This window comes from Falco punctatus (genome assembly GCF_963210335.1).
Source record: "Falco punctatus genome assembly, chromosome: 1".
NCBI classification, from domain to species: domain Eukaryota; kingdom Metazoa; phylum Chordata; class Aves; order Falconiformes; family Falconidae; genus Falco; species Falco punctatus.
This window is the reverse complement of record NC_137580.1, coordinates 113,468,710-113,491,118: the sequence shown is the minus strand read 5'-3', so window position 1 is coordinate 113,491,118 and position 22,409 is coordinate 113,468,710. Positions and strand designations below refer to the sequence as shown.

Here is a 22,409-nt window from a genome sequence, read left to right as displayed (position 1 = left end):
ACCTTCTGCACAGAATGGTCCCTGGCTGGTGTGTTGGAGCAGAGTCAGCTTGCCATGGTAACCTTCCAAGAGCAAATGCACTGTGGCTGTGCTCTCCTGAGGTGAAAAATTTCTCATTGGGGACTGACAGGACTTTTCAGCATGGTTTGGCTTTTCCTCCCAGGGGTGCTGCTGGCACCCTGTAAGGTAGTAGGGTGCCAGTACACTTAGAGACCAGTACTGCTGATCATTAGGTAGCAGAAGCACTTCTTCTATTGAAACTTAATGTTGCATGCTATCCAGAAAGAGAGAAATGTTGCTGACTCTTTGATGGAGGGAGCAGTTCCAAGTCCATTAGCATGTCTCTTTGTGACATTGGACTGCTGATTTGTATGAGCTATAGCTTCCTTTCCAAGCCCAGATGTCATCTTTCTTGAAGTTAAAAAATGTAGAGGCTCTCAGTGTTGCCAAGAGCCATGCTGTGGGGACACTGTAGACGTCCTGGGTGTGGTGAAAGTGCACTTAAACGTAAAAGCAGGTTTGCCGCTTCCCTGTGCGTTGACGTTCAGATCCTAGACCCTGGTCCAGGAAAGCCTCTGAAAAATTAAATTGTCTTCTCTCTCTTTACGTTGCAGGTACAGGTGGTAGAACTAAAGGTTACTTGGATCACTAAAAGCTTCTGTCCTGGAGGTACTGACAGTGTGAGCCCTCCTCCCTCAGTCATCAGCCAGGAGAACCTGTCCAGGTGAGATCAGTTAAACCCCTTTTCGCTCCCAACACTCAGGGCACAACACTGCACAGACTATGGTGACACACCTACCAACTGATTAGGTGCAATGCTGCTGTTTCCAGTGAGTTTTTCTCCTTGTTGTACACCTGTGTTGTATTCCAGAGCTTCAAAAATGTAAGATAATAGCTTCCAAACTAGTAACTCAAGTGTTGTCTAAACTAACACAGGGGCTAGATTCCTGCCAATCCTCTCCAAGTACACTCCTGCTAACAAGTGCATAAAGGAAAGCGGTGTCTGGCAACAGCTCACTTCTTCCCTTGTCCTTCCACTTGGGTCTGGATCAGGCTGCACCTTTTAACTGTGTGTGTCTGGTCGGCAGCAGAGGCGTGGGGTGCTGGCCCCAGCCCTGGGGAGTGCTGAGGCAGCAGCAGGTGCCCTCTGCAGGCTGCGGCTGCAGGAACGGGCTGGGCAAAACTCAGCAAGGAAGTCAGATCAGTAACAGCACAATGCAGTGTGGTTCCTGCCTGGAATTCATAAGCTAGAAGAGAGCAGCTTTCAGATGACAGCAAAAAAAAACCCCAATGCTAACTTCAGATGTTTCTTGGCAGCTCTCTGTGGGAGGGGGAGCTAGAGGGAGGAGAGTGATTCGTGTCCCACCCGGTCCTTTTGTATCCCCACCTAGCAGTCCCTCATGAGATTCCCACTCCTTTAGAATCATGTGCCTGGGAAAGATTTGGTGTGGTGTTAGCTTCTGTCTACCCCACAAGAAGTGCCGTTGGCATGAGGTCATGCCAGCCCTGATCACTGCTAGGTTCTGTTCTTTTGCACTTTGCTCATGGCTGTCCTCCTGCTCTACCAGGGTAAAGCGTCTGGGGTGTTTTGACCATGCCCAAAGGCAGCTTGGGGAAAGATGCCTCTATGTGTTCCCAGACAAAGTGGAACCTGCAAAAATCACCTGTGAATGCCCCGAGAGGAACTGTGTCTTGGGTGAAGGATCAGTTGCCAAAAAGGTGAGTTTGAGAGGTCAAGGGAAGCATTGACTTCTCTAAGTATTTCTGGTTGCTGTGGCTTTTAAAGCAAAAGTCTTCCTGGTAGTCATGTGGTCTGAAATGAGACTCCTGAAGTGGTTGTTGTAAAGAGTAATGGCTTGTTGTTGCCAGCAGCGAAGTCACCTTGTACAGCAGTCTGACTGCACTGGGTGAAGCATGCAGCTAATGCCACGAGACCACATGAACAGGACCTTAAACATAGAGGTGTCACCTTGCGTAGATCAAGCTGTGTCAGAACTGCTGTGCCCTGACAGCTGGGACCATTAGACACATGTCATTTTCATTAGCATGACTTCAGGTTTCTCGTGGGACTGAACTGTTCAGCTAGATCCGTGCTATAGTGAGACAAGAAAGAAATCTTTGCTTCCTAGGCCACAAGTCATGCTATGGTTTCTACATGCTGGCTATAGAGCAGCAGTGTTCCTAGAATAACAGGATATCATCAGTGTGGATGATGACCTCCCTGCATAGCTGCATCTTACATAAATTGACTTGTGGAGCCTCTTGTGACCTACCATAACAAAAAGTTCAGAACTTGTTTAAAATAGCCTTAAGGAGAAAAGCTCGCTTTTCTTGGACTAGTCCAGTGCTGTTCCTGAGTAGAGCAGTGGTGAGGTGCTGGTTTGCAGAATACTCTGGTGCAGGTGCAATGAGAAGAGGCCCCCAGGGTGCTGTTTTCCTCTGTACAAAGCTAACCATTCCCCGAGTTGGCTGGCAGCTTGCTGAGCATACAGGTGTATTGTCTGACCCAGGTCTGCTTTCTCTAGGTGAGGCGGCTGCTGAAGAAGCAGATAGTGAAGATCATGTCATGCTCCCCAGAATCTCAGGGTACCAGTGAAGCCCCTGACAAAGAGTCTGCTGCAGCTGCTGACCAGAAATCAGAAGAGGTTAAGCCTGGATCAAAATGTGAGCTGGATGACTCTTCCAACAGTGCACCAAGTCCTGGGGAGAGAAAGGAGGAGCAGCCTGAAGAAACGGGGAAGGAGAAAGGTGGAGCAGCAGCTCGACAGCAGCAGCCTCCCTTTCTGCTGAAGGACGAGGGAACGTCTGACTACCGGCTTCAGTCCATGGAGCAAGATGCTGATGATGAGGCAGCTGATGACACTGATGACACTAGCTCTGTCACTTCTTCTGCTAGCTCCACTGCCTCGTCGCAGAGTGGCAGTGGCACCGGTCGCAAGAAAAGCATCCCTCTTTCCATCAAAAACTTGAAGCGGAAGCACAAGAAGAAGAAGACCAAGATTTCACGAGAGTTTAAGCCAGGAGACAGGTGAGCTGGATTTCCAAACCCAGGTATACTTGTCAAAATCTCCCTTACTGAGGTTCTCAGATGTAAACCACCCCCTCAGCTTGGGTGGTGAATGATGTGCCTGACATTAGGACACCAATTGGTAGTAACCAATGACGATTATCTTGTGATAACTGTGCAGTGGCCTGTGTGAGAACAGCTTGGTCTCAGTCTGATAAAACTGAGGCCACGTGATGTGACACTGACGCTATTCTATTTCAGTTGTGCCTTAGGGCATCGACAGAATATTTTTGCTGTGCTAGACTCTGTATGCAGAGAGACAGGTGAATAAAGATCATACAGCTTAGACATGACACTAATTGGTTATCTCATTGGCAGCTTCTGCAGAGAGGCTGAGGGTAGACCATGCTAGCAGCAATGGATAGCTTATCCTTAGAGAGCTGTTTCCAGACCAGCACGTAGCTCTGTGCTGGCAGGGGTTCACACTGCAGTGGTCTCTGTTATCCTTACCCTGTTCTGGAGAGAGATCTGCAACTTTTGCCAGCAGTGTACTTTTTATTGGTTTGTTGGTTTTTTTTAAACAAAGAAAGTGCACTTCTCCTTGAGACCCTCAGAGAAATTGATTTCAGTAGCTTGGGCAAGGAAACATTGCATGTATCTGCCCATTTCTAGATAAAACAGGATCTAAGCAGCTTTTGCCTTTTACCTAACTTGAAAACATTTAAACTGTTTTCATGGGATGCAAAGACATCTGACAACTGGCTAGCCTGTTTTGCTGGCTTCCCTGGGCTAATCAGTTGTATACAGATCCTGCACCAGGAATGAACTAGTGCAAAATAATATGCGAGAGTCCTCCCAGAAAAGTGACGTTATCAGGATTCAAGGGATCTAGTAGTTTGAGAATGCCATAAGCTTCATTCACATTTTTGGGGGGTATTTTAGCTTTTCCTGTATGCAGGGAGAGGTCTTCCTTTAGTCCTTGTGGGTTTTGGAGAAATTGCATTTCAAGGTCTCAAACCTGAGCAGACCCCAGTACTCAAGTGAAAGAAAAAAATGAGTGTGTGTGATAGAGTTCCTGGGAACTGATCCTTGGTTCACTTTTCCCTCTCACCTCGCTGCTGAGTGCTTCTGCTCACTAAAGCTTTTGTTAAGGATTACTTAGGTAGTAAACTTGGCAGCTTTCTGCACCATACAGGCAGCGGGGAGAAATTCCTGTGACAGCACCGAGAGATTCCTGTGCTGGATCTAGGCAGCTCAATACAAGGAAATGCAGAGATCAGATGTTGGGACACTGCAGAGAAGACAGTGTCACAGAGAATAAGAAATTGAGGGTCTTTCAGCAAAGGGCATATGTGACAGCTGGTCACAGCTCAGTGTGAGGGGTCTTCAGTGTTGAGTATTGAGATGAAGCTGGTGAGACCATCTATAGGTGCACTGCCAAGCACTGCTGAGAAATGCAAAGTGGATTGGCTTGCTGCAGTTAGTCACCAGATCTGATGTGTCAGCTCATGGGCATCTCTGACTGCAGGAGGCCAACTCAGCATGTGGCTTTACCACAGTTCTGTGACCTGCTGCAGCTCTCTGGGCAGCACATAGACCTCTGGTTATTTTTTTTTTAGTGAGGATATACAGGGATTTTTATTAATGTCAAGTCGTGACTTTTGTTTGTGAAGCCACATAAACTGTGCTGCAGATGGGACTGTATCATTTCCTTGGGTGGCCTGCCTTTCTACTCCCCCATCTTCACTGGCACATGCCCCCACCTCCCCAAAGGAACCATCTGTTGGCCTGTCACCCATGACACTTCCTTCTCCGGTGATTTGTGCTGTTGAGTTTTGGCCCTGCTAGAAACTTTGTGTTATTTCCACTTAAAAATATTTCTCTGACACTTATAAAAGCGGTGCTGGGGGAAAACAGTTGTATTTGCCTATTGTATCTTCTTTATGGTTTGACTTGAAACCAATATAAATGCAGAGCTAGTGTTATGTCTGCAAGGCCTGGTCAGCAAAATAAAGCCAAGATTTAAAATCAGCATGGAATTCAATTTGTTCTGTGCTGTAAGAGGGTTGAATATGGCGGAGGGCTCGTTAGAAGAGTCTGTCCAGCTAAACTGCAGCTCCATTCCTCCTGCCCCCAAGCAGTTTGCCTCTTCAAGCAACTGTCAAGCTCCACAGTAAAGTACCAGCATCTGGTCCATTGTTGCGTGTTTGGGTTTCATTTCTGAGCTGCAGACACACATGTATATGTTTGAACAGCTGAGACTTTTCTCTTTTAAATAAAATCCTCTTGTTTTACCTACATTCAATGTGTTCCTTGGCTTTGGGGGATTTTTTTTTCGTTCTGGAAGGGCTGAGGTGGATGCTGCTTTGTCTGTCTCTTCAAGTCCCGTGCTTCTCTAGCTTCAAAGACACCTCAGAGCTGCCAGGCTATAAGGTGCTTCAATGGAGAAAAGATCTTAAGTTTCAAAGTATTTGAAGCTCCTCTTGTGCCTCTGCCAGGGGTAGAAAGTGGGTGCTAGTAGATGTTAATTTGTTCCACTGGGAATAAAAGGGAGCTCAGCATCAGCTCCCTGGAAAGCAAGTCCAGCAACATATCTGCAGCGTTTGAGAACCCATCAAAACAAAGCCTGCTGTGTTCCTGCTTACACTGGGACTAGATGGGGTTTCCTTACTTGCTTCCTAGCCTGCTGATATGTGTACCTTTGTGTGGCTGAGATCCATCTTGATTCCTGATGTTGGCAGCATCGCATTCTGGTTGTGGTCTTGCATGTTCCCCCTGGTAACTCATTGCTTTTCTGTGTTCTCAGGGTTGCTGTAGAAGTGGTGACCACGATGACTTCAGCTGATGTGATGTGGCAGGATGGCACTGTGGAGACAAATATTCGCTCCAATGAGCTGATTCCAGTCCATCATCTGGACAACAATGAGTTCTGCCCTGGGGATTTTGTGGTGGACAAAAGAGGTATTGGGTGTGAAAGCAATGCTTTTCTTGGGGAACAAACATGCTCTTAAATTGCAAAGTATTCTTCAGCCTGGATCTCCTAATGTACATTGTAGCCCTTTTTACGGTAGCTGACTTAACATGAATGTCAGCAGAGAACCACTATTTAAATACCAAAATTGAACTATGACAACTGGCAAGGTGTGGAAGGAATAAATGCCAAGGAGCAAAGCTAGGATTCTCAGTATTTCTGTAGAGTAGAGGTGGCACACCTTCTTCATGAAGGTGTCAACAAATCAGAGCTCTTGCAGAATGAGGGGAGAAATGAACAGCTCACCTCAGGCTGCTTTCTCTGTATGACTTGTCTATCAAGACCCTCCTACTTTTTCAGGGTGGGTTTTGGGATACAGAGGCATCTTCTTGCATCCCTTTTCTTCACCAAACCAATTGATTACCCTAGTGAGGGTCACAGTACAAGTTCAAGGAGACTTAAAGCTTTTGGATATAAAACATAAATGGCACACCATCTGGCTCTCAGCTCCTCTTCCATCAGGGTAGACCCTCAACAGTGGGGAGCACAAGATATTGTCAGGTTGGGAAGAGGGAAAGCCGGTTTGGCAAAAAAAGGTGCTGCTTTGTGTGGCCATTTCTGATGAGTGTAATCTGACTGGTCTGGTGGGTTAGATGTAGTTTGTGGCAACTAAATTTAGCTCCAGCTCTACCATTCTAGTTAAGTCTCTAGGAATCTGTATTCCTCTGTCTGTCAAACATACTCTCCAAGCAGTCTGAGATGCCCACGGTTCCTTGCAGCCCACTGCTAAGAGTGCTGGGAGGTGGGTCCTTGTCAGCCAGATAAAACTGAAAGATGTCTGGATGCAAGTGTGCTGGATAACAGCTCAGGCCTTGAGAGGTGGTTCAGGCCCAGCTATGATGTTGCTGGATCCCTGATGCATGCATATGCACATGTATACCTGCCTGCATGCTGCCTGCCTTCCACCTTTGTGGTCCAGTCCATTTTTCCAGAAGAGCAAAACTATTGTGGGTAGCATATTTCTAGAGGAAGAACTTGGCAGCCAGGGCTACCCTCATGGAGCTCTTGGCCAGCATGTCCAGAAGCTCTGACAGTCTTGGGGCGGAGCTAATTTGGAGAGCAGAGCACTTAAGGTGGGAGTGTGTTTTCTCTCGGTGATAGAGCTTGAAAGTGGGCCCAAAGTGAATGTGTTCCCCCAGGCCAATGCAACGTAATCTTACTTTATCATCACCTTATGCCCCGTTAAAATGCAACTCATTAGCTGAGTACAGTTTTGACAGCGTAGGAAGAACTGTTTTTCCTCATGCCATTCACAAATGGAAGGTTTCAGCTGTGAGAGCTTGGGAGCTGACAGCCTCAGTTGCTGTGCAGAGTCTGTGCTCCTCCACTTAACTTGTCTGTTTCCTTCCCTACCATTGTGACCAAAAGCTCAGAGCTCCCAGGACCCCGGGTTATATGGAGTTGTGCAGTCCGGTGACCATATTGGCCGTACCTGTGTGGTGAAGTGGTTCAAGTTGAAATCCAGCGGAGACGATGTGGAGGTATGTGGAGGAGCCAGTGCCTGTTGGAACCAGCTAAGAGAAAGCAGCTGCACAACAGCACAGGGTTCACAAATAAACAGATAAGCCTGCCGGCTCTGCTGTGGAGTTTGACCTTGAGGATGGGAACAGCAATGTGTTCTTGGGCCTGGGAGGCTTAGCTAGCGGTAGTGTCACTTTGTATTTGTAGATGTCTGCAAGGCAGCAAAGACCAAGCAGGGGGATTACATCCCATAGTCAACATCAGGTTCTGGTATGGATAAAGATTTTTGCTGAAGTTGTCACAGGCAGTTGATTGCTTGAGTTCACTGTAGGAATTTTTCCTTCCCATGTCTTTGCTAGTTTGTGGAAAGAGAATCAATCTATTGCATGTTGTCCTGTTCGCCTCTACCAGACACTGTTGTCTATAGTAAGCCTAATACCTTTTTCTCAGGGCTTGTAGGAACACTGTATTTTGCAGAGTCTTCGATAGACTGCGGTCTAGTTGGAGATGAGGGAGACTTGAACCACACAGATCTCATGCACTGCTTTCTGCCTTGAGGTGGGAGGCCACATTGTCATAACGGAGCAGGACCCCTTACATCCAGAAGCAGAACATCAGCCTGGCCTAGGGTTTCTCGTTGTTTCTGAGCTCATAGCTCTCTTCCTGCAGGTGAAATCAAAGGAAAGATGTTTCCCATTAATTGTCAGCTTTGTCAGATACTTCCTGTTGCCTTAGATCATTTCAAAAGTAAACTGTAACCCTTTGGGCCCCAGTGAACTGCTTTGAGAAATCTGGGTGTTCACAAGGGAATAAAATGTTCTAGCATGTCTTGTAATCATAGCAATGTGGAACTAAAGTAAAGGTGAGGGTGAGCAGATGAGGCAAGAGTATCTGCTTCTGTTCATTGTTGTGCCTTGACTGATGTGCTGCAGGACAAGGTGACAAGAAGGGACATGAGCAGCTCCTTGCAGGCTGTTGGGGCAACTGAAAAAATTAATCAAATGTAACACAAAGTACTTTCAGGTGTTGAAGGCATGCTCTGAAGGTCAGTGCAGCATCCTGGAGCTGACATGCTTGCATTCTGTCTCCCATGCAGCTCATCGGGGAGGAGGAGGATGTGAGTGTGTATGATATTGCTGATCATCCAGACTTTCGCTTCCGCACTACTGACATCGTGATTCGCATTGGCAACTCGGACGGAGCCACAGCTAAGGAGGATGAGGTGGGTTCTGGACACGGTTATGTGACCATATTGTCACCAAGTATTAGTGGAGACACTTGAAAGAGTCAACAGGAGGGCCTTCAGCCCCACTCCGTAGCTTGCTAGCTTTGTGTCATGTCCCCTGCTGTCGTGAGTAATATATCAAATCTCTAAGTCTGGTGGAGATGTCACCAAGGACAAAGGATTTCAAGTTTACAGTCTATAGCAGAGCAAGAACAAAGTTGAGACAAGAATCAAACACACCCGAGGGTTTTTAATAAAACTCTTGCTTAGGATTTCAGAGTAATTTCTAATGTGAGGATATTCTGTGGGCTCCTGAGCAAGAGTTGAAGGTGAATTTGTTGTGAAACCAGCTTCACTTAGCAACAGAAGACTGGGGGTTCTGGTTTTCATCTGAGTTATTACGTACATGTTAATTTGGTTGAGCTGATTGATCTCCTGGGAAGGAAGAGGGAACAATTTATATTGTAGGGGATACACACTTTTTGCTAGGAAATAGGTTTCCCTACTGTGTAGGTAAGACCTCCAGCTTTCGAGACCGCTTCCCTTACAAAGGGTTAAGGGGTATAGTGTGGCTCTTCTTGCGGTTCTAGTTTCAGCAGCACATCTGAGCTTGCTTAGCTGACCTAAATAACCTTCCTTTGGTGCAAGATGCTACTTAATGTGCACAGCTGGTGCCAACTGCAACTTGTCTGTTCATGCCTGCACGCTCTGCCAGGAGAAGCTGCTGTGGCCCCGGTGCTGGGTGTCCAAGCCTAAGGGCTGCCCGCTGGCACCCCACTAGAGGGCACCCCGATTCCGGGCAGCCCTTGTGGTGCTGCCTGTGGGACGGCCACAGCCCTGCGATGGCCCCTGTCCTGATCAGAAACCGGGATCTCCTGCCAGACCAGCCCTCCTGGTCCTTGCCTCCTCGCTGGGGGAGTTTTCCCCATCTCCACGTCAGTGTTGTGGGGTCTGTATGTGTAGGATTCTTCTCCCCCTCAGCATGGGACCCCAGGACTCCTGCCACTTCTGCTGCAGGCTGCAAGCATTGCTCCAGGTTGTTCTTTAACTGGGGAGCATCTGTTTATCAAACCTTCCTGCTCTGCGTTGAAGTGCCTGGGAAAGAAAACGAACTGACAAACTGCTCTTGTTTCCACAGCCTTCGGTTGGACAGGTGGCTCGTGTAGATGTCAGCAGTAAAGTGGAAGTGGTGTGGGCTGATAACTCCAAAACTATCATTCTGCCTCAGGTGAGGTCCTGTTCCAGCTCATAAGATCCCTGTAATTCTTAGCTGAGTAACAAGTCTTGGTTTAAAATCCTTGTTGCAGAGATTCACCGGGTGAGGAAGTCTTGCTCTATTTATTGCTGCCTTCCCATATGATAGGGTGGCTTGCCAGTTCTGCTAGCATGAGAAAATCCTTCCTTTGTCAGGAGGACTGGCCAGCTAATTGGTCATCACTGCTCTTAAGTATAGAGAATAGGAAAGTATGAACAGACTGCTGCTCCCTTCACACGCTGCACCGCATGTTCACAGCTCTGACCACAGCCCTGCTCCTGGCCTCCAGCACCTGCTGCCTTGCAGAGGGGGTTGCAGAGCTCAGGGATCATCAGCTCTGACTTAAGCCCAGGTTCACTGAATCGCCCAACAAAGATGCTGCTGAAAGACAATTGGTTGTTCTGTCTGGCTTGGAAATGGCACAATAGTATTTTCTTTGGTTAAAGAAGCTCCTCCAGAAGCTGGGCTAGAGCCACAATTTGTCACCTTAGCTAATGTAGGGATCAGACCCGAATCTCTTCCCAGGGCAATGAGGGGAAAAGGGTTGAGTGCAAGCTTAAAGACATAGATATAGCCACACTGCTAATCCACTTAACCCCATTGATATGTCTTCTACATTGGTCTGAAGCTTTTGTTGTACTGTCTTGTAATCTTATTCACTACTCCCCACACTGTTTCATCCCATGTCTTTTCTCCTTGTTGCCTCAAATTAAGGCAGACAGCCTAAAGATAAGACCTGCATCTGTAGGGTCTTGTCTTCGTCGCTGTGGCAGAGAACACCGCTGCCTCTGCTGCAGAGATGCCTTTGCAAGTAGAAAGTACTCGATCAAGACTTCTTTTTAAACCAAGCAGCTCTGCATTAATTACAGTAGAATAGTCAATGCCTGCACTATGGCAGTGGACTACAGCGTTACAAAGCAGACTGCTGTCTCCCTTCCCCCTGTTGTCACATGTGCTTGGATCACAGGCACAATCGGAGGTCTGATGTGCGTTCCACAAAGGGTTGTTCTCACACTGCGGTGCTGGGGCTCTGCAGCAGCTCCTGCTGTGTCACGCCAGTCCCTTCGATTCTGTTCGTCTGCGTAATTATGGGAGCTCAGGAAATGTCAGGAACATGAATTATCAGTTGGACAGGCATTGATAAATCATGGTTTTACCAGGTGCCCAGAAATGAGCTGTTTGGGTGCTTTTTCTCAGCTCTAAAAATAAAGATGGCATTAACTGGCTAATTAACTTTCTGACTCTGATTTGGATTAGCTTTGAGGGCAGTGAGCGTTTTGATGGCTTTTCCTGCCCGCAGTCACTTGTGCTGAACCCAGCTAACCTCTGCTGGCTGCCTGTCTCTGGGTGGCACAGGACTAGCTATACAGTGCTGGTTCAGTTCAAGGCTTTGACAAGACGACCGAATCTCCATGTACTATAGCCTCTGGGGCTGTATCTTGCAAGATTAAGAGGATTCCTGGGTCATCATTCAAGTGTCAGAAACATGTAGATAAAATGCTCCATTTTGTAATTCCTAGCGCAACTCTATAAAGTTGTTCTTGCTTCCCTTCTTCTTTGTTGGTGCTTGTAGCTGGAGTATGTCTGTAAGCCTCTGCAGGGGGAATCTCATGAGAGATGAAGCATGTGCATAAGCATATTTATAAGAGGTGAAGCTGGGTGGAGTTTGGATAGGTTCAATTTCCAGTAGTGAAGGGGAAAAGAACGTTTTATGTAAGAGCTTATTCAGCAATTTGGGTTAGGCTTCATTGTTTCAGCTGAATTTTAAGCAGTAATGACATACAACAGCTAAAGCAGTGTAGCAGGGCTCTGATGGCAAGTAGCGTGTGCCACAGAAGAAGAAAGGTGGGAGTGTTTTCCTCATTCCAGCATTGTCTCTGTGGAAGGATGCAGTGTGGAGACAGCCAAGCCAGGGCTGTGTGCCAACACAGTTGCTGGTACAGAAGCAGGACTAGAAATACTAACTCTGCACGTGATACCTAATACCTTCTGAACTAGCTCTGTGTTCAGAAACCCTGGGGCATCCAGGTATACTTGGCCCCTGCGTGCTCTCCTTGGCTGGATTCCAGCCACTGGGATGGCTGCAGCCCACCTAGAACTTTCTTTACTTTTTCCCTAGTGCTCTGCTCTGAAGAGTGGAGGATGGGCTATGCTGATTCATAATATGTGCCAGTCATTGTGCATGTTATTTAAATCAGTCTATCCTGCATAGGCGGAAGGGTTGAAAAAAGCCCTGACCCAATCCTAGGTGAAAGCTTTCTTTTCACAGGGAGAGCTGACTTGCATTTAAAAACAACTAAAACTCTGTGTTTCAGCCTAAGTCTCTTGTAACTCTGCTCTCCTTTAGCACTTATACAATATTGAATCAGAAATTGAGGAGTCGGACTATGATTCTGTCGATGGCAGCACCAGCGGGGCATCCTCGGAGTGGGAGGATGAAAGCGACAGCTGGGAGACAGACAATGGCCTCGTGGAAGACGACCACCCAAAAATTGAGGATTTAGAGCCTGAGGAGCCAGCAGCAGAGGAGGTGAAAAAAGTAGAGGAACAAGTCCAGGGAGCTGTGGCTATGGCAGTTGCAGATCTTGCTGCAGAGAAAGCTGGCAAGGACGGAGCCCCAAAGAGCTTCCGGGAACTAAAGGAGGCCATCAAGATCTTGGAAAGCCTGAAAAATATGACTGTGGAGCAGCTGCTGACTGGCTCTCCCACCTCCCCAACTGTAGAGCTGGAAAAACCCACTCGGGAGAAGAAGTTCTTGGACGATATTAAAAAGCTGCAGGAAAATCTAAAGAAGACCTTGGATAATGTGGCTATTGCAGAGGAGGAAAAGATGGAAGCCATGGTGGAGACAGAGAAGAAAGAAGAAAAAGCAGAGGTGCAGACACCAGTGAGATCAGAGTGGCCCAGTGAGACCCCAGTGCTCTGCCAGCAGAGTGGAGGCAAGCCTGGAGTCACCTTCACCAGTGCCAAGGGAGAAGTCTTCTCTGTGTTGGAGTATGCTCCAGGTGAGTGTGTAGTGTCAGATCAGGCCAGAGTAGGATACTCTGTCCTGCATTGCCATCCTGCAGCTTCTTTCTGCAAAACCTTTTGTTTCTAGGCCTTTTGGTTTGGGTATCCTCTCTTCTTCCTAGTCTTTTTCACAGCTCATTAACTGGGGAGGAGAAATTAAGACAAGCTCTGTAGTACAGTCTGTTCTGGGACCTAAACCTGGCTTTTAGATGGCATCTCTAGGCACTTCTGCAACTTCTGAAGCCACAGAAGCGTGCTTCCCTTTTGTCCACATTGGTAACTAACTTTGGAGGGCTGTGGGAGATCAGTTGCTTTCCGCCACAGATACTTTCTTGAAAGCTGCAGGGTTTGTTTAGGCTTTTATTGCAGGGATGAATTGGTTGAAAAGGGGAGCTGGTGTTCTTGTGCAGGATGTCCTTGGTGGGTGAGTGTCCCGGTTCACTTATGTGAACGTTAATCAGCCAAAAATAAGAAAGAGCATCCGGTTGCGTGGAACGTTGGTGACAGCACAGCCCAAGGTGCTCAGTGGGCCAGCCAGCCAGGCCAGATGAGTGAAGGAAAGGTGGCCAGACTGTTTTGAATCTGCATGCATACGTAAAAATGGGGAGCTATGCTGAGATTTTGTAGGGAAAAGGTCGTTGCTTTTTGCAGTTGTCCCAGCTGTGGGACAGGGCTTCTTGTTGGGGCACAGGGACAATGTTGTGTGGGACAGAGAACAGGAGATGCAGATTGTGGCTGCTGTACAATGTGGGGGGAAAAAAAAATCAATCTCTAGGCTCCCTCCTGGCTCAGCGCCAGAGCAAGTCAACTCTTCTCTTCCAGATGATGCGTTTAACAAACAGATGGATAGATTTGCCTTCCCAAGGAACCTGTGGCAGGTTCCATAGGCAGCCTTTAATCCATTCTCTTCCTTGCCCCGCAGATACCCATGCCTTCAAGAAAATGGAGTTCCAGCCCCCGGAAGCAAAGAAGTTCTTTAGCACTGTGCGGAAAGAGATGGCTCTCCTGGCCACCTCCTTGCCTGATGGCATCATGGTTAAAACCTTCGAGGATCGAATGGCAAGTGCCTGCTCTCAAATGCCTGTGTGTTAGTGCTGGGCTCAGCATCCAGATCACTTTCTTTGGAACTCTGTGCTTAGCCTTAATCCTTTGCATTAGAACTGCAGGAATGTGCGCGGCATTTGAAATACGACTGTAATTACTATAAACGGCTGCTTCTGCATTCCCCAGGTCAGGGCAGCAAAGAACAGGGAGATCCTCATTGCAGGAAGGCTATTTCAGGTGTTTTGCCCACTAGGCTGCCTGTCCCACCAAGCAGAAAAGGCAAGAGGGCAGCCAGTGAGCAGTCTGGGGATTGGTGGCCATCCTTGAAGCCCTGCTTCAGCTCTGAAGGCTCGGTTTGGTGTCAGGCTATTGCAGGAGTGCAGCTTCTAGAGGGAAGGTGCCCTGAGATGTGTTGCTTGAGCTGGCTTTTGCAAGCGCTAGGTTAATCACATCCCCTCTCTCCCTCTACGTAAATACAACTCTGCCAAGGTAAGAGGATGTTTCACAGTGCCTGGTTTGTATTGCCTGTCTCCACAGGATCTTTTCTCAGCACTTATAAAAGGGCCCACGCGCACGCCCTATGAAGATGGCCTCTTTCTCTTCGATATCCAGCTCCCCAACATCTACCCAGCTGTCCCACCTCTCTTCCGCTATCTCTCCCAGTGCAGTGGGCGACTGAATCCCAACCTGTATGACAATGGCAAAGTGTGTGTCAGCCTCCTGGGGACGTGGATAGGCAAGGTAACGCTTTCATCTGCCCATCCATGGGGAGCAGTGGTTGTGCCAGGCTGCTTTTGGAACAAGCCACTTCCTACAAGGCCAGGAATCCTGGGGTGACTTCTGGACTCAGTGGTGCTTGAGCTGGGGGTGGCTTAGGCTTTGGGCTCTGCCTTAGATGTCTGGAGCAGGTAACTGGTGTAGTTTGGCTGCTTCTGTCTTTGTATTTGGCTCTTCTCTGTCTTGGTGAGAAGCTTGCAGTCAGACCAGCTGCACTGCGTCACAGTTGGACAGAGCAGAGGTGCCAACACCAGCATGGGCTGTTCTCCTGTGGTTTGGGTCCCTGTCTCCCACCCTGCGGGTGAATAATGTAGAGTGGCACAAAGTCTAGCTGGAGACCTGGAACAAACAGAGCCAGGGAAATGCTGTGTTTTGGGCAGGTAGATCAACGCTGGGGAGGAGTTGGAACTGGTGCCTGGTGCGTAGGGTCACACTGTTCCAGGCAGAACTGGCCTGATGGGGTGCAGTGCTGGTAAAAAAAAAAATAACGGAGAGATGGGTTGGTGCAATGGGATGCTAGCACATAACATGCTTGTTGAGTCAGTTCCTCGCTCCTGCTATGAGCCACAGGACCTTAGCAACAGAAACACAGAAACTGTGGCCTAGCTTCATCTAACAATTATCACAGAGCAAACTGATGGTGCTTCAGCTCTTTAACACATTTTTATGCGCATTTCAGGGGACAGAAAGGTGGACCAGTAAATCCAGCCTCCTTCAAGTACTCATCTCCATCCAAGGTAAATGCTCCTCCTGCAGAGCCTGCAGGACAGGAAAAGGCAGAGGAAGGAGGGGATGGGATGTAGGCTTATGGGGGGGGACACACACAATTGGGATCTGCCACCCCAGTTGGGTTAGTGCTGCCTCTTGCTCTCACCTTGCCAGACGGAGCAGTGTCCTTATCTCTCCAGTTCAGCAGTCGAAACAGATACAAGCTTTTCTCACGTCCCAATTTCTGGCTGCATCACAGGTCCCTGACACAATGCTTTCCCTTTTTCTTACTGCAGCAGCTAAGCAGAGAGCTGGTTTGCCTATTATTCTGAGCTGACAAAGGTGAACAACTGTGTCCTCAGCCAGTTACCGAAGTTAGTTGAAGTTGCTAAACTGGGCTTCATTTGCAGGACTGTTTTTATCCCCACTGAGTCACCCGCCCATCCTACTTGGGCATGTTTTTGCACATGTTGCTGGTGTTTATGCTCCTTCCAAAGCAGAGAATAATCAGGGGTGTGTCTAGACCAGCCCCAGGGCTTCCTGCCATGGGGCTTTGCCCTGCCATATCTAGTTTGGGAGCAGACAGGCTAAATCTCTTCCTCAAGGCCAACTTTCTGTTCAGGGAGCCCAGGCAACTCCTGCTCCTCTGAAGTTCACATGTATCCTCTGACACCACAAGAAAAGCCGTTTCTCATTTACAAAGCTGAAGATCCAAATTTAGAAAACAAAATACTAAAAGTTTCACTGGAGCAACTTGGTGCTAGTGAGAAATCTCCTTTCTCCCTCCTGCTGCCTGGGCTTTGAGACTCGTGATCTCACCTCCACCAGCTCTAAGGCAGTTTGTGGCAGGCTGCCAGCAGCCTGGCAGTATTGGTGCCATTGCTACATTCATGTAGTTGTGTTAGACCAGAAGCAAGCAGGAGAAAGCTTGGTATGGGTGACTCGTCACAGTATTCACTGTCTCAGAACTGCACTGTCTGATGGGACCATGCTCGATAGCATAGGACCTGGCCAGCTCAAAGCCTGTTAGTGAAGATTGGCCTTTGTTCTGATTAAGAGAAGGAGAAAAACTATTCAAGAAAAAAAAAGCTTTGGGTGTGTTTGTGGGTTTGTTGTTTGGTTGTTTTTTTTTTTTCCTGGGAGGGGAGGGAAGAGAAAGGAGCTGTGAAACCTTTCCCCTTCTGCCTTTTTGACCTCCTGCTGTTGCATGCTTTGTGCATTGCACTGGTGGAAAAGTATTCTTGCCAGCCAAGGATCATGAATGCCACTGGCAGTGGTGCCCAAGATCCCCACCACCCCAGCAGAAGACCAGAGACCCATTCCCACAAGTGCTTCCTTTGCGATACTAGTCCATTGCATCTTGCAGATTTCTGGTTGTCCAACCTGGCCTCTGCTACCCGCTTGAGGTCAAAGCATGGCTTCCCACAATGCGTCCTCCTGCAGCCCCTTCCCTACGCTGCCTGCTGCCAGCCTCGGGCCGCCTGTGTCGGTGTGGCTGTGGGTGAAGCCAGCGTGGCACCTCAGCAAGGCAGTGCTGTGACCTTTGAATCTCTGCCACCTTGGCAGAAATCACAGCAGTGTCTGCCTCTGATATCGATCCGCAGTAAAGTTCCTCCTTTAACCCCTTGATCTCCCCTTCTCTTGGCAGGTCTCATCCTAGTGAACGAGCCCTACTACAACGAGGCAGGCTTTGATAGCGACCGGGGCCTCCAGGAGGGCTATGAGAACAGTCGCTGCTACAATGAGATGACCCTGATCCGGGTGGTGCAGTCCATGATGCAGCTGCTGTGCAGGCCGGTGGAAGTCTTTGAGCACGAAATCCGTGAGCATTTTCGCTGCAATGGCTGGCGCCTGGTGTCCCGTATCGAATCCTGGCTGGAGACAAATGAGCTGGTGGAGCGGAGCCACGAACAGGCCAATGGGGCGGATTCTGCCTCCCTTCTCTCTGCCTGCAGCAACCTGGCCGAGAGCACAGGAGACAATGCAGGATCGCTGGGGGAATATGGCAGCAGCTCGGAGCAGGGGGCAGCCGCTGAGCTTTCAGACTCGGCGCTCGACGGGAAGGAGGAGCTGGATGAGTCGGAGTTCACAACCTCAATGCCCAGCACTGGTGATCTCCCACAGTACTCAGACTCGGAGAGCACAGGCCAAGCCAGGGAGGTGGACCTGGCCAGAGACCGAACGGACGAGGGGAAGGCTGCCCAGGACTCTGCCTTGCAGCCTAGTGTGAAACCAAAGAAAAGGAGAAAGAGCTACAGGAGTTTCCTTCCGGAGAAGAGTGGTTACCCTGATATCGGGTTCCCCCTCTTCCCTTTATCCAAGGGGTTCATTAAAAGTATCCGCGGTGTCTTGCAGCAGTACCGGGCTGCCTTAGCAGGGGCCAATATCCCAGAGTGGACAGAGGACAAATAAACTGTCAGGTTAGGGACAGGTAGGTGCAGGGGAGAAGGGAAAGCAGCAGAAAGAAAATTGGCAAATGCTGTTACCAGTAAACTGGCTTCTCCTTCCAGCTTTTCTTCCTCAGCTTGGTTTGTTCCAAAGAAGGTGGTAGGCCTGATTGCTCCTCCGAGGAAAGGTTGTCTAAGCATGAATAACTCTTTGCCCCCAGCCCTTCTTCCTTCCCCTGTCCCATGTATGTGCTCCTCTTGCGAGTTTGACCCTGCAATGGTTAAGATTTGAGACCTGCACAGAAGCAGTCTTGCAGCCACGTTCCCTCTGCACTTTCATCTTGGAGCACCTTTCCACACAAGGACTCTTCCCACCCAGCGCTACACCCAGCAGCTTGTTCTGGTGGGGTTCAAGCCGGGAGAAGCGATCGCTGTAGTATCTGGAAGTGAAGGGCAATGCCCTTCTAGGCTTTCATTTTTCTCTGTTAACCATGGGGTTTATGAAGTCTGCCCCAGCTTATATGTACTTAAGACATTGGATTGTGTTTGCATTGAAGCTGTCTACACCACATGGAGTTGCTCTAGTTTTAGTTGTTCACCAGTAGCTACGAGGTTCTTTCAGTCCAGGACTTGGTAGGCAGAACCAGGCTCTGCGCTAGCACTTGTGCTGCTGTGGTAGTGCTGTGGGGTTTCCAGGCAGTTCTGCAACTTCTAGTCAGTCTTCTGGAAGCAATTCTAGCCATCCCCTCTTCTTTTTCTCCAGAGTAAGGCAAACTTCCCTTTCCTCACCATGCATGCCTGTCTTCTAGAAATACATGGGATTCAGGGTTCTGCCCTGTTACTTGCTTAGGTATCTGCGTCTTTTGTTCCCAGCCATCCTGGCTGTCACACAGCACTACACCTACCCCTGGATCTCAGCCTTGCCTGGGCAGGCAGCAGCGAGTGATTTTGGGGGGTGTTGTAGATCTAGCAGCTAGTCTGGATGGTGAACCTGGCACAGCTGCTGCTTCTGTGTCGTTCAGCTGTAGATGGGTGTTTTGGAGCTGTTTGAGCCAGGGTCACCCAAGGGAAGGGAGCTGTCACGTTGTGATGAGGCCCTACTGCAGCAGCAGCAGCAGTTTGTGACTGTTCCTGTGCTGTTACTCAGCCAGCAGTTGGAGCATATCAGACACTGGTGTGGACTGTTATCAATTCCTTCCCTCGCCAGCCATTTCCCGTGGTGGCCTGGGTTCTCTGTGGCCAGCAGCGTTGTGGGCACAGCACATACTATCCCTAATCTCAACTGCAGCACTGCCCTGCCACTCTGGGAAACAACTGGTGAGACCAGCCTGTGTTTCAGCAGCAAGAGAGCTGTCTGAGCTGGTGACCATGAGCACTTTGAAGCAGTGACTTGCCAGAGTCTCCTGGTCAAGACACCTTCCTGAAGCCTCTTTTTCTGTGTGCGCGCACTTTCACTGGGTCCACGCTGGGAGGTCACGCTCCAGGGATACTGCATTTGCCCAATGTTTAGGCATTGGAGAAGCACCTGTTTAGCATCTACGTGGAGCACAGTCTGTTGGGGAGAGTCCGTCGGTCCTTCTAGCCGGCACAGGGAGCCAGTGGTGCCAGGCTTCCCAGGGAGGAGTCAGGCTGAGCAGATGGTTCTGCCAGAAGTAAGGATGGAGCCAAAACTCTCCTTTGCTCTTGCTCAGTAGGGCTGCGTTCCCTTCCCCCCACCCGGGCCAGGATCTAGCCTTCTCATTTTGAAACTAAGAACAGCAGGCAAATCTCGGTGCTTTTGCATAGTGCTTTCTACTCCTTGAAACACCGGGGTCTGCACCTGCTGCTCCAAATCCCCCCACCCGCAGCTCCCTGTGCCCGCTGCGGTGATGCTGCAGAGCCGGGGGACTGGCTCTACAAAGCCCCTCTTGTGTCACCAGCTGCTGCTGGGATTTTGGAAGGTATGTCCTGCTCCAGGTGCTCCAGAGGAAGCAGGGCTTGGCTGCAAATGCAGATCTGAGCCTGCAGAGCTCTCTAAGCACTGATCTGCAGGTGGATCGCCTGTGCAGCAGCTCTGGCCCTGCTCGGGCACCAGGAGCCCTCCCCACCCTGCAGGCAGGAGGTCTGGCAACATGGCAGACCCCCACCTGGGGTGCAGACCCCCACCTGGGGTGCAGACCCCCACCTGGGGTGCAGACCCCCACCTGGGGTGTGGAGAGATGCTTTGAGCCACAGTCAGGGCTGTGCAAGGCACGTGTGTAACTCGCGGCCCCTTTCTGGCTATGGCTGGTGCTAAATGAATGAATCCCTTTCAGCGAGGAGCGGGGGCGTCTCCAAAATACGAAGGGCTGACTGGGGCAGAGGGGTGAGGCTGTTGCTTCAGGGCAGGGGAAGGAAGGGCAGGCAGAGAGGCTTGTTCCACAAATGATTAAACCTCTTACCAGACAAAACTGCTGTTGGTGATCTACTGATGTCGACGACTTCTGTCCCCTGTGCTGGGCTGTTCTTAGCCCTGCTGGCCAGGGAAGGAGGGAGAAAACACTTCAGGGCCAAGCTGGGGATGGAGGGATGGAGGAGATCTAGGATTCCCTGCTTTGCCCACTCTTTGTGGCTTTCATCTCAAGGGGAAGGTGGTCAGCAGGGGCTGGTCAGGCTGCCCACCTGCCCAGGGAGGAGCGTGGGCTGCTGGCATGAGCTGGAGTCCCTCCCCTTCACCCAAGAAGTCTCTTAGTTTCCTCTGATCGTAATAAAGAGCTTTTGCACAGGTTCCTGGGGCTTCCTACCAAGGTGTGTATTGGCCTTCTGGAAGGGGACGCGGCTCCCCAGCTGCCGCTACCCCTGGCATCACTTGCTCACTGTAGCTGGCTGTCCCAAACCGAAGCGTGCACAGAGGTTTACAAATTTTCTAAAGCTTTTGATAATGTGAAGCTCCTGGGTGATGAGGTTGATGGTGAGCACACTGCAGCTATGTAATTTTTTGTGTATGTATGTAATATTTAAGGGTAACAAAATTTAAAAGGCTAAAACCTTAAAAAAAAAATATCAAAAACACATAAAAAAAGCCAAAGCATGATGCATATTGTTAGCCTTAAAACTGGCTACACGACTGTGTGATGTACAAATGAGAACAGCCTGTAACTGTTTTAAGTGCTGGGGTTGGGGAAGAAGCATTACAAAATCAGTTTGTAGCCTTGATTCTGTACAGTATTTAATGATATAAAAAAAGACCTGACTATTGAGGCCATGCTTAGAGGTGTGTCGTTCACGTGCAGATGTGGATGCTTGGTTGCTTACAATATATGTATAAAGTGCTGTGTGACCATTAAAACTTTTTTTACCTGCAGAATTTTTTTTTTGTTTGTTTGGCTAACCAAGGTGTAATAAAGGAGGGAAGATGACTTGCCATTAAATTTTGCCTCTGTGAGTAGTTCTGACTGTTGCCTCTTTCTTTCCCCCTCTCCTCCACGCTTTTGGCACTTGCCCTGTCTCCAGCGTGCACCTCTGCGCCAGGGTCTGGCCTGGATGGGGTCCCACGGGCTGAAGGTGACGGCATGGAGGTTGGCAGTGAGTCTGGAGGGAGCCAGGCAGATCTGGCAGAGAGGGGCTGCCTCCGTGGCTCTGCATAAACCAACTCGCCATCTGCGTAAACCAACTCGCCAAACCCCTCATTCATGGGTTTTTATTATTAATGGGGGGGGGACGGGGGGGGACGGACTGGTGTTCTGTGCTCTTTGCTGGCTTGTGGTGCATGCGGGCTGCCCAGCAGCTTGCTGTGTGCCCTAGTGGAGCTGGCAGCTGCTCCAGTGCATGGGGCCAGACCTGGAGTGAAGCAAAACCCTCTGCAGACCGCCGATGGCTTGTGGGCCCTGGCAGCTCTGCCCTGGTGCTGCCTGCCCAGCCCCTCGCCTCGGCGCGCAGGTAAGTGTGTAATGAGGTGCAAATGCTGCAGTGTCCAGGCTGTTGGGGCCAAGGGGCTACTGCACCTCCCGGGTGCTGGTGGGGTCACGGCTGCCTTCCCTGCCCCCCCTGCAAGGAGAGGCTGCAAGGGTGCTAGTGTGGGCAGAGGAGACGGACAGGTATGTCGGTGTTTGGAGACTTGTGGCTTTGCTGGAGTTGTTCAAAACCAGCAAGCATCTGCCTCTTGGGTGTGTAGCAGCTGCTGCCACCCCCCTCACGTGTTGGGGTGGGGGGGCTGCACAGGAGGAGCTGTTCGGGGCTCCTCAGGAAGAGCCCATGGCTGCTGGCTGACAGCTCTTGGGTCAAGGAAGAGATTTGTGCAGGAAAACCTGTGTAAGGGAGATCCCAACCCACCCGCTGCTGTGAGCAATGCAGCCATTCCTGGGAGGAGACTCCAGGGAGCCTTTCAGGTGCTGCAGGCCCCCGTGGCTCTGCTCTAGCGAGCCATCTCGCTTGAAAGAGGTAGCCAAGGGCTCTGAGCACACTCCTGCCCTGGGGTTCTCCCCACAGCCTCCTCTGCCAGCAGCGGCTGTGGAGTGCGATTAGAGTTCAGTGAAGCATCGCTGAGC

The 22,409-nt window shown here is 49.7% G+C and overlaps 1 protein-coding gene across 1 annotated transcript in view; it reads left to right on the top strand.

The window, feature by feature from the left end:
• The window catches only part of UBE2O (ubiquitin conjugating enzyme E2 O), a 66,464-nt gene extending 45,154 nt beyond the window's left edge, over positions 1–21,310 (top strand). Inside the window, exons 7-18 of the mRNA XM_080380073.1 lie at positions 615–724; positions 1,569–1,719; positions 2,526–3,028; positions 5,814–5,968; positions 7,407–7,519; positions 8,596–8,721; positions 9,863–9,952; positions 12,327–12,984; positions 13,911–14,047; positions 14,570–14,773; positions 15,489–15,546; positions 17,166–21,310. Of these exons, the coding sequence (XP_080236199.1) occupies positions 615–724; positions 1,569–1,719; positions 2,526–3,028; positions 5,814–5,968; positions 7,407–7,519; positions 8,596–8,721; positions 9,863–9,952; positions 12,327–12,984; positions 13,911–14,047; positions 14,570–14,773; positions 15,489–15,546; positions 17,166–17,929 (3,069 nt within the window). The 3' untranslated portion in view covers positions 17,930–21,310. The remainder of the gene's footprint in view (positions 1–614; positions 725–1,568; positions 1,720–2,525; positions 3,029–5,813; positions 5,969–7,406; positions 7,520–8,595; positions 8,722–9,862; positions 9,953–12,326; positions 12,985–13,910; positions 14,048–14,569; positions 14,774–15,488; positions 15,547–17,165) is intronic.
• Positions 21,311–22,409: the final 1,099 nt, after the last annotated feature.